The sequence below is a fragment of the Rhinoderma darwinii genome, chromosome 2 (genome assembly GCF_050947455.1).
Source record: "Rhinoderma darwinii isolate aRhiDar2 chromosome 2, aRhiDar2.hap1, whole genome shotgun sequence".
Taxonomy (NCBI): Eukaryota; Metazoa; Chordata; class Amphibia; order Anura; family Rhinodermatidae; genus Rhinoderma; species Rhinoderma darwinii.
The window spans coordinates 396,212,340-396,224,366 of record NC_134688.1 but is presented as its reverse complement, the minus strand read 5'-3'; the positions used below and the strand labels follow the sequence as shown (position 1 = coordinate 396,224,366).

At 32.1% G+C, this 12,027-nt stretch overlaps 1 protein-coding gene and 1 long non-coding RNA gene across 2 annotated transcripts in view; one reads left to right on the top strand and one right to left on the bottom strand.

Annotated features, from left to right (window-relative positions):
- Positions 1 to 1,857, bottom strand: part of ARX (aristaless related homeobox) — a 13,749-nt gene extending 11,892 nt beyond the window's left edge. Inside the window, exons 1-2 of the mRNA XM_075854005.1 lie at positions 1,322 to 1,857; positions 1 to 37 (exon numbers count right to left, since the gene is read on the bottom strand). The exon at positions 1 to 37 is cut by the window's left edge and continues 744 nt beyond it. Coding sequence (XP_075710120.1) covers positions 1 to 37; positions 1,322 to 1,508 — 224 coding nt within the window. The 5' untranslated portion in view covers positions 1,509 to 1,857. The remainder of the gene's footprint in view (positions 38 to 1,321) is intronic.
- The window catches only part of LOC142743336 (uncharacterized), a 19,397-nt gene extending 7,746 nt beyond the window's left edge, over positions 1 to 11,651 (top strand). The window contains exons 2-3 of the long non-coding RNA XR_012881547.1: positions 5,080 to 5,169; positions 11,491 to 11,651. This is a non-coding gene — a long non-coding RNA (uncharacterized LOC142743336). The remainder of the gene's footprint in view (positions 1 to 5,079; positions 5,170 to 11,490) is intronic.
- Positions 11,652 to 12,027: the final 376 nt, after the last annotated feature.

Genomic DNA, 12,027 nt, shown 5'->3' with positions numbered 1-12,027 from the left:
AGCTCAGTCTCAAAAGTAGAGTTGTTCTTTGGAGACCCTTTAGGGCGTTGGGAAAAGACAGAAGATGTAGAAATATAATTACACCATTAACATTGTTTTATTCATTTATTATGGAGCAGATCTGCATATTATACTATAAATACACAACCAGCAACATGGAATGTAGTGTTAAAGTGACCACGAAGAACTATGAGATAATCTCCTCAACTATCTCTTACTCCTCTGCTGTAAAGATAACAATTTAGCACCACACACCCACTATAGTGGAGCCATTCTCCTGTGCACTAGATTGAATGGTGCAGTTAACATCACACATTCTGGTAATTGGATGCCTCTGGAAACGCTCTAATTACTGTCAACAAGGAATTTCAACACATGTACAAGTAGATTTCACCTCCAACCCTCCATATGTTTATTAAAGCCACAACTGAGGGGATACAGTTACATAGGCACGTTACTGAGAATAGGAGATAGCGGCTCAGGGCTCTGTAGATGCGGAGGTGCCAAGGGGAAGTAGTGTGGCAGACTGGAACTTTTGTATCAACCAGGCAAGGACCAGAACTAGAATTCTCCATACTTAAACTATGATAAATATCTATATGTTGATTAATAACGACATCGTTACATTGAATTCAAATAGCTAAAATTATGTTGTATATAGTGTGCACATACATATAAATAAATTATATTGTATTCTTTTATAGAACGCTATTGTATGTATGTCATAATTCTAAAAATGTTTTATCTATATCTATCTATCTATCTATCTATCTATCTATCTATCTATCTATCTATCTATCTATCTATCTATCTATCTATCTATCTATCTATCTATCTATCGCAATAAGAAATATTTGTATATATATAATTTTATATTCATATGAATTACATAACACGCAACATAATGACATATATTTATTATTATTAATAATAACAACAACAACAATAATAATATATTTGCGTTCTAAAAAATCCTGTTGTATATATTTTCTTATTGAAAATAAAAGGTCTTTCTTGCCTTTATTTGTATCAAAACCAGCTCGATATTTCAGCCTAAAATAGTCTTTACAGATTGTAGTATTAATAATAATAATACAAATACTATTACTAACATAACTAATATACACACATGTTTTGTAAATACCATTCATCTTGGAATTACGAAATGACCATTATATAGAATTTAAAAGTAATTATTAAAAAGGTTTTCCATACGCTACAAACCAATATCAGTGTTGGCAAAGTTTTCTCCTAATGCCAGCATAAGCTAGACAAGATGATGTAGGCCTGCACTGTACATGAACCATGTTGGTGCCCTTACCTTCCAAACTTTTGTCCTGGTCAGTCCTGGCAGTGAGGGGTGGCAGGCTCTGGGTGCCCAGTAGCCTCATCTTGCAGGGGCTCCTCCTGCCCAGGATGCTGTCTATGCAGTATGAGGAGAGAAGGGTAGGGGATTTACTTTTGCACTCCGGCCTCTCAGTTGCCTCCTCATGGTACTGGCTGCTCATGGTTGTGCTGTAGCTACTGATGCCCCCTTTACCTCTGTGCTGCTGCTGTTAGGTGGAAGGCTGCCTGTCAGGGTGGTGGCTGCTGCTGCTGCTGCTACTACTGGGTATGATAAGAGTGTGTGCAGGATCCCAGAACCACATCAGTCCCCTGTCCCCCCTGTTCCTGCTCAGGGCACCAGGCAGTAGTGAAGTGCACAGCTCGGCTCCTGAGCCCTCTCCTCCACGTGTTACACAGAGCTACTGGATTGGCTCACGCACACTCTGCTACTCTTCATACACAGATTAACCAATGGTTGGCACCAAAGCCTGGACTGGAGCCCCTCATTACCATGGATTCATCTGCTGCCAATACATTATTATAGACCAGGTTCAATGTTCTCTCCCAAAGGGCACAGTGCTGAGATGAGAAATGATTGGAGACATCATCTCTTATTTTATACATTTCGTTTACACACAATATTCTGCTACACAGTACATTGCTGCTCCAGGGTAACTCACATAGACACAAGGTAACCAGCAATAGACACAATAGAAACATAGGATGGTCCAGAGAGTTTACTGGTTGCAATTATAATACATTATTATATAAACGTCTCCATTGACACGGTAGTAAATATATTTTTTTCACTTTTATCATACATAGAATGATGTTAATGAAGAGCTATTATTTCGTAAGGGTGAGAGCTTTTCCCTTTGCATTACTATTTGGTTAAATAAATGATCCATGATACAACTGAAACAACAATAAGTTCTCTCTATTGTCAATATATATATATATATATATATATATATATATATATATATATATATATATATGCACTATTTGATTTAGGAATATACCGTAGTGTATTTGTATTACATATCATCAGTATATTTATATTATACTCTTTCCTGAAGTGAAAATATTTTAACCACAACTATGTTATCTCTGGTAAATAGATAATACACGAACCTCAAATATTACCAACTGGATCACATTTTCTGCTTGTCTATGTATTTATTAATGGATGAATTGAATTAACTGGGGCTTGATGTGTTTTCCAGGGCTCTAGACGTGATATAGCATATTTAATTTTGGATCCATCCACATAGTGATCCAGGGCAGGTTTAATGTATCATCATCTGTACCCTCCATCACCCCCCTCTCCTCCACTTCAACGTATCTAATAAAAAGAGCATTTTACAAAGACGTACTTGAATCGCTTACAGTCAGTATTTAAAAATACAAGGAGTCATAATGGGAACGTCTTATGAGTGTAATCCACATCTGGAGAAGGATTTCACAGGCTAATATGTCATGGAGTATAACATTAGCCTCGGTTAAAGCCAGAGGTGGGCCCCCCATAACGTCATCTATCTATCTATCTATCTATCTATCTATCTATCTATCTATCTATCTATCTATCTATCTATCTATCTATCTATCTATCTATCTATCTATCTATCTATCTATCTATCTATCTATCTAATCAAATACTCTCACACTTTTATATGTATAGTGCAAAAACCATACAGCGAAAATAAATCAGTTCTAAATTTAGTATGTAAATATCTGCAGTTTAACGAGTAATGTGTTTGTATTAGTATCACCACTGTGATCAGATCCTTTGACCGTATATCATGTATGTTAGCATATGTAGACCCATGTCGTACCTGCACTTGACTATATATATGCACAAAAATATAACATAATAATTAAAAATAATATAATAGACATGGGATATATATATATATATATATATATATATATATGTATACATACATAAATATATATATATATATATATATATATATATATATATATATATATATATGTATACATACATAAATATATATATATATATATATATATATATATATATATATATATATTACATAGTACTACATAGTACTGTCTATATGGTACGTTTCCTAAACTGAGTGTGTAGCATTAGAGTAATGATGATGATGGTGGTGGGACTGGTGTTCCTGCTTTTATGGAAGTGCTTGCAGGTAATACCAGGAGCAGTATCTTTGTTTAGTGCAGTAGTTGTGTCCATCACTAGTGACAATGTCATGATCAAGACTATATAACCAGGAGAGAACCCTGACCTCATATCCATCCCCCAACTTCAGTTTCCTGTATCGCAAAACCAGGGCGCTGCTACTGGGACCTCTATAGCATTCAGAATATTTCACTTACAAATGAAATTTAGATAATTACTGTTAATATACACCAAAACAAAAACAAAAAAAAAACAACAAACAATACTACAAAAATGATACTACACAGCAACAGATGTCTCCATTTATGCCACAACTGCCAATATCACCAATACACACAATATTACAGTAAAACATATAGTACATCTAAAATTCATACGACAATAATGGAATATATATATATATATATATATATATATATATATATATATATATATATATATATATATATACATATACATATATATTAAACACAAATTAAAGGTCCGAGGCATACGACCCCTTTACTTATAATCCATATATAAACACATTATAATAACGATGTTGCATACTAATAGCAACAGTATTCAGAGCAAAACTAAACCATATAATAATATGCAATAAATCACGCTCTAATAATATAATCCCTAAAACATATTATGCAGTGTATGTAATACTACTAATGCTAATATCTTCTAGTTTTATAATGTAGAATCATTGCAGAATATCTTAACAACAATATGTGATTGCATACTAACCTTTCATATTGAAATGTATATATATATGAATGTAATCAGGGGTTAATTGAATATTCTGAAAGACATAAAACAACCTACAAACAATTGCATCCTTCCTCATTGCCCGTGAATTGTGCAGCTTAACCAGTTTAGTTAAATAATATGAAATATTCCCATAGAAGAAGCTGAGAATAGGGGCTGGATGTGGCTGCGATCTGCTGGGGGCCCCATAATTAAGATCATCTTCCCTGTATTTAAACAATAGAATGCGCCTGTTGTTCTATGGAGCAGCATTGTGCAGCAGCACTAGAGACAATGTTCCCTGATTACATGGAAGAATTCTCTGCCCTGTCATAATGCTGCCAAGTTATTCCCTTATTTATTTATTTTTAACTAACTTTCATTCATTGCTGCTGTACCCGCAAGCTGCTAATTTGCCAGTGTTAGCAGAGAGAAAGAAGAACAGCAAACAACAATAGTACAATGATCCAAATGATACAGTAGAATTATAGCAATTATACATATACTTGTAGCAGAAAACCTTGCTGAGATCAGCCAAACAAAGTGATGCCTGGTAAGGATAACAAGCCTGAGGATTGACAGCCAGTGCTGGGAGAGGCAGGAGGGCACAGGCTCCAATATTAACTCCAGCCAGCCAAAATTAACCTCTTCAAATGTTACTTTTATCACAATATTAACATCAGCACAAGCCTGGGACAAACTATATTATTTTTCAGCCTGTCAACCTGTGTTTAATAAATGATGCCGGCATTGTACAGGCATTTGTCACTCATATTTGGACAAATAAACATGTGAGGTTTCCTACAAAGCCTTGCTAATAATAATAATAGTAATGTGTTATTTCTTATCAGGCCTTTCAAACAGTATGAAAACATATGAAAATGTGTATATTTAGGATCTCAAGTGCTGTTATAAGGAATGCCAATGCTGCTCCTGCAAAGGTAAACATGGAACTCCAGGGTAACAGAGGATTACAATGAGTGGACTGTACAGGCAGGACAATAGGTGACAGTACACAGGCCATCGGATCCTGCTAGCAGTGCCTCAACCCTTCATTAACCTCTTATACATCTGATATTATGATGTGCAAAAATATTATTCTCAATTTCAATTACACTTCTATGCTACCCATGTCTAGTAATATCTGGTGTTTAGGACGTTTCAACAGAACCTGGTTGTGCATGTTCACACTTGTAGTTCCCCACATGTTGATAAACCTAGACGTTTGAATAATGAAGTATTAGTATAGATTTAGCCTGTATTGACATTATTGTATCAGACTCTATATATTGTGATTACATTTGTGGTATCTTAAATCTCTATCACTAGATCAAATATGCTTTTTATTATTTGTCTAAAAACATATCTCCTATGGCACTGTACAATATAAAACAGGAAACTACAGGTTAAAAACACACACACACACACACACACACACACACACACACACACACACACACACACACACACACACACACACACACACACACACACACACACACACACACACACACACACACACGTAGCAGAATTGAACTTGTCTTTTGGCACATCTTCTTCTGATATAAGTGCTTTTAAATAGGTCTGCAGATAAACCTACTGTATTAGCTTAACTCAGAGCAAAGCAGAGACCATGCAGAGTTCACACGCAGCGTTTTCAGATGTAAGGCTGGGTTCACACACCCTATTTACGGACGTAATTCGGGCGTTTTAACTTCGAATTACGTCCGAAAATACGGCTCCAATGCGCCGGCAAACATCTGCCCATTCATTTGAATGGGCTTTACGATGTTCTGTGCCGACGGTGCGTCGAAAAAAGACGGCGTCTGTCAAAAGACGGCACGTAAAAAAAGACGCCCGCGTTAAAGAAGTGCCTGTCACTTCTTAGGACGTAATTGGAGCCATTTTCTATTGGCACCATAGAAAAACAGCTCCAATTATGTCCGTAATGGACGCAGCGAAAAACGCCAGCAACATGCCATTACGTCTGAAATTCAGGAGCTGTTTTCTCCTGAAAACAGCTCCGTGATTTCACCCATAATGGACGCTGCCATGTGAACATACCCTTATTCGGGCGTTTTATGCCTCGAATTACGCCTGAAAAAACGCCCCTAATACGCCTACAAACATCTGCCCATTGCTGTCAATGTGTTTTACGTGTTCTGTTCCCATGAGGTGTAATTTACGCGTCGCTGTCAAAATACGGCGCGTAGAATGACGGCTCATCAAAAGAAGTGCAAGACACTACTTGGGATGTTTTTGGAGGCGTTTTTCATTGACTCCATTGAAAAACAGCTCCAAAAACGGCCATAAAATACGACACGAAAAACGTGAGTTGCTACAAAAACGTCTGAAAATCAGGAGCTGTTTTTGCCTGAAAACAGCTCCGTATTTTCAGACGTTTTTGGTCACTGCGTGTAAACATACCCTTAATGACAAATTCAACTCTGCTACATCACAAACAGTTATAAATCAATTGCTCAGTCTCCTTTATTGATAATAATGTGTCCAGTTTTCTACTATGGAATATAGCTGCTCCAGCAACCATGTAAAGCAGAGCAGTCAGCCGCCTCATGACTGGTGCAGCAGGTTTTGTTCCTATAATGTCTTCATTATCTTCCTTTTTGTATCTTGCACTGTCCCCATGTTGTTCTTATTCATGAGGCCTGAACAACATCTCCCCATGAAGGCCGCACTTCCCCAGACTAAACACTGCTCTTTCTATATGGTGATTTGTGTACTTGGGATTGATAAAGACATCTTTTCACCTCATATTCACTGCTAAGCACTCAGTCCTGGCATTTTCTTCACTCTGTCACTCTTAAGGTAGCGGGTCATTCTCACCTGTGGGGAAATGATGTATGCTGAGGCAGGTCATGTAATCTCTTCTATTTACCCAGTGGTAGCAGATAAATCCCCAAATAAGCCTATGATTTCCACAAGCCCCTAGTTCTTTAGAAACAGTAAAACTACTTGCTGGCTTAGGTACCAGGGACTAATAGAAATCCACACAAGGTATAAAAAAATAATATATAGAAAAGAATTGCCATTTACAGCTTAAAAAAAATAAATAAATCAACTTTTTTTAATATTATAATTTTTTTACACATTGACTGACATGGCCCCTGTGTGTAGGTACATGTATTCATATACGATTATGTGGCGAGGATTTAAATGTATAGGGAAACAAAGTCATATTTGTAAATATATTTTAATTTAGCAAATATTTTACTAATACATGAACTACTAGAAAATTATAAAGTGTTGCGGAATTTGTTGGCACTATATAAAGATTTCAATGCTTACTACAATATAAAGGTTAAGTAACACTGTGCTATCCAGCAGTTACATGATAGGGCAACTACATTTTTAAGCTCATCATTAAATAAATGTTTATTTCACATCATGCGCCATATTTATCATATATTCTACATCATACACCATATTTATTATATATTCTACATCATACACCATATTTATCATAGATTCTACATCATATTTATCATATATTCTACATCATACACCATATTTATCATATATTCTACATCATACACCATATTTATCATATATTCTACATCATACACCATATTTATCATATATTCTACATCATACATCATATTTATCATATATTCTACATCATACACCATATTTATTATATATTCTATATCATACACCATATTTATCATAGATTCTACATCATATTTATCATATATTCTACATCATACACCATATTTATCATATATTCTACATCATACACCATATTTATCATATATTCTACATCATACACCATATTTATCATATATTCTACATCATATTTATCATATATTCTACATCATACACCATATTTATCATATATTCTACATCATACACCATATTTAGCATATCTTCTACATCATACATCATATTTATCATATATACTACATCATACATCATATTTATCATATATTCTACATCATACACCATATTTATCATATATTCTACATCATACACCATATTTATCATATATTCTACATCATATGCCATATTTATCATATATTCTACATCATACACCATATTTATTATATATTCTACATCATATTTATCATATATTCTACATCATACACCATATTTATCATATATTCTACATCATATTTATCATATATTCTACATCATACACCATATTTATCATATATTCTACATCATACACCATATTTATCATATATTCTACATCATATTTATCATATATTCTACATCATACACCATATTTATCATATATTCTACATCATACACCATATTTATCATATATTCTACATCATACACCATATTTATCATAGATTTTACATCATACACCATATTTATCATATATTCTACATCATACACCATATTTATCATAGATTTTACATCATACACCATATTTATCATATATTCTACATCATACATCATATTTATCATAGATTTTACATCATACACCATATTTATCATAGATTTTACATCATACACCATGTTTATCATAGATTTTACATCATACACCATGTTTATCATATATTCTACATCATACATCATATTTATCATAGATTTTACATCATACACCATATTTATCATAGATTTTACATCATACACCATGTTTATCATAGATTTTACATCATACACCATGTTTATCATATATTCTACACCATACATCATATTTATCATATCTTCTACATCATACACCATGTTTATCATAGATTTTACATCATACACCATGTTTATCATATATTCTACATCATACACTATATTTATCATATATTCTACATCATACACCATATGTATCATATATTCTACATCATACATCATATTTATCATATATTCTACATCATAGATCATATTTATCATATATTCTACATCATAGATCATATTTATCATATATTCTACATCATACATCATATTTATCATATATTCTACATCATACATCATATTTATCATATATACTACATCATACATCATATTTATTATATATTCTACATCATACATCATATTTATCGTATATTCTACATCATATTTATCATATATTCTACATCATACACCATATTTATCATATATTCTACATCATAGATCATATTTATCATATATTCTACATCATACACCATATTTATCATATATTCTACATCATACATCATATTTATCATATATACTACATCATACATCATATTTATTATATATTCTACATCATTCATCATATTTATCGTATATTCTACATCATATTTATCATATATTCTACATCATACACCATATTTATCATATATTCTACATCATAGATCATATTTATCATATATTCTACATCATACACCATATTTATCATATATTCTACATCATACATCATATTTATCATATATACTACATCATATTTATTATATATTCTACATCATTCATCATATTTATCGTATATTCTACATCATATTTATCATAGATTTTACATCATACACTATATTTATCATATATGCTACACATACATCATATTTATAATATACTCTACATCATACATCATATTTATCATATATTCTACATCATACACCATATTTATCATAGATTCTACATCATCATGTTTATCATATCTTCTACATCATATGTCATATTTATCACATATTCTATATCATACATCATATTTATTATGCACCATATTTATCATATCTTCTAGATTATACACAATATTTATCATAGATTTTATATCATACATTCATATATTCTACATAATACATCATATTTATTAGAGATTCTACATCATACAACATATGTATCATATATTCTACACCATACATCATATTTATCATATATTCTACACCATACATCATATTTATCATATCTTCTACATCATACATCATATTTATCGTATATTCTACATCATACACCATATTTATCATATCTTCTACATCATGCACCATATTTATCATATATTCTACATCATATTTATCATATATTCTACATCATACACCATATGTATCATATATTCTACACCATACATCATATTTATCATATATTCTACATCATATTTATCATATATTCTACATCATACATCATATTTATCATATCTTCTACATCATACACCAACTTATCACAGATTTTAAATCATACACCATATTTATAATCGATTTTACATTATACATAATATTTATCATAGATTCTACATCATACACCATATTTATCCCAGATTTGACATAATACACCATTTTTATAATATATTCTACATCATACACCATATTTATCATAGATTTTACATTATACACCATATTTATCATAGATTTTACATCATACACCATATTTATCATATTCTACATCATATTTAGCATAGCTTCCACATCATACACCATATTTATCATATCTTCTACATCATGCACCATATTTATCATAGATTTTACAACATACACCATATTCATCATATTCCATATTTAGCATAGCTTCCACATTATACACCATATTTAGCATAGATTTCACATCGTACACCATATTTATTATATATTTTACATCATACACCATATTTATCATAGCTTCTACATTATACACTATAGTTATAGCTTATACATCATACACCATATTTATCATAGCTTCTACATTATACACTATAGTTATCAGAACTTATACATCATACACCATATTTATCATAGCTTCTACATTATACACTATAGTTATCAGAACTTATACATCATACACCATATTTAGCATAGATTTCACCATTTTATATCCATGGGAAAGGGGTTAGAAAGTCACAGGTTAGATAAAATGTAAACATTTTAAAATTTTAATTTTCTTTCAAAATTGCCACAGACAAAATGTGTACAGAAAATAAATAGTTAATGAAATGCAAAGATGCTGTGGAAACAGTAAACAACTATTTGGTTTACTTTTAATTAGCAGAGAAATAACTTGAGATCAATTAATAAATAATCCAATTTAATTGCACATTATTATTAAAAGAATTACTAAATTTATATTTTTTGTATTCTTGTTACATTGTTACTCTTTATATTGAGTTCATGTTTTTTCTGCTTTCAGTGTTAAAAGATAGCTAAACGTATATTTTTACCCCTAACTAGGATGCCTGACAGAGTATCAAATGTTCCCAAAAAGGGAAAATAAATACATGCTCCACCTGCACCTTTGAAATGCCCTTAGAGGCAGAATTTTTTTTTTCTTAAGCAAGCTCTACTGAGTCATGTATATAAAGTTTACATTAGATATAAATGCCCATGATTATTTACCACCACCAGATTCAAGGGGTTTCTAGCTAGTCTGCTTACCTTTTCTTCCAGGAACAGCTAGACACCGAATATGCCACATGTAGGAAAATGTTTCTACAAGGACTGCCGCTTAATGATGGCATTGCTTTCTTAACTGGCAAACTGGAGAAACAGGCATTTGTCACCACTCTAAGGTACTGTAGCAAAATGCATTAAACTTCAGCTGCTTATTGGGAGCATATAAATCCTTAAGAATTTATGAAAATGTATAAAATAACAGCTGCCATCCTCAGAGTTCTTGCTTTCAATTATTTATATAACAATTTTAAGAACTACAATTGTAGATTATATCTATCAGTGTCTATATATATATTTAAAGTAACTTTTTTACAGTCTTCCAGATATCCTGTATTATTGCATATTTGCCACATAGAATTTTTTTATCATTTCTGAACAAAATATAATATTGGACAAAGAAAATCTGAGCAAGTGATAACAGTGTTTTAGCCATTACTACAAGTTATCCAAGATCAACCATGTGAAGAAGTAACTGCCTCTTAAAATAACTGGGTACATCACCAGGAGCAATAATTTCAACCAGTCTCTTGA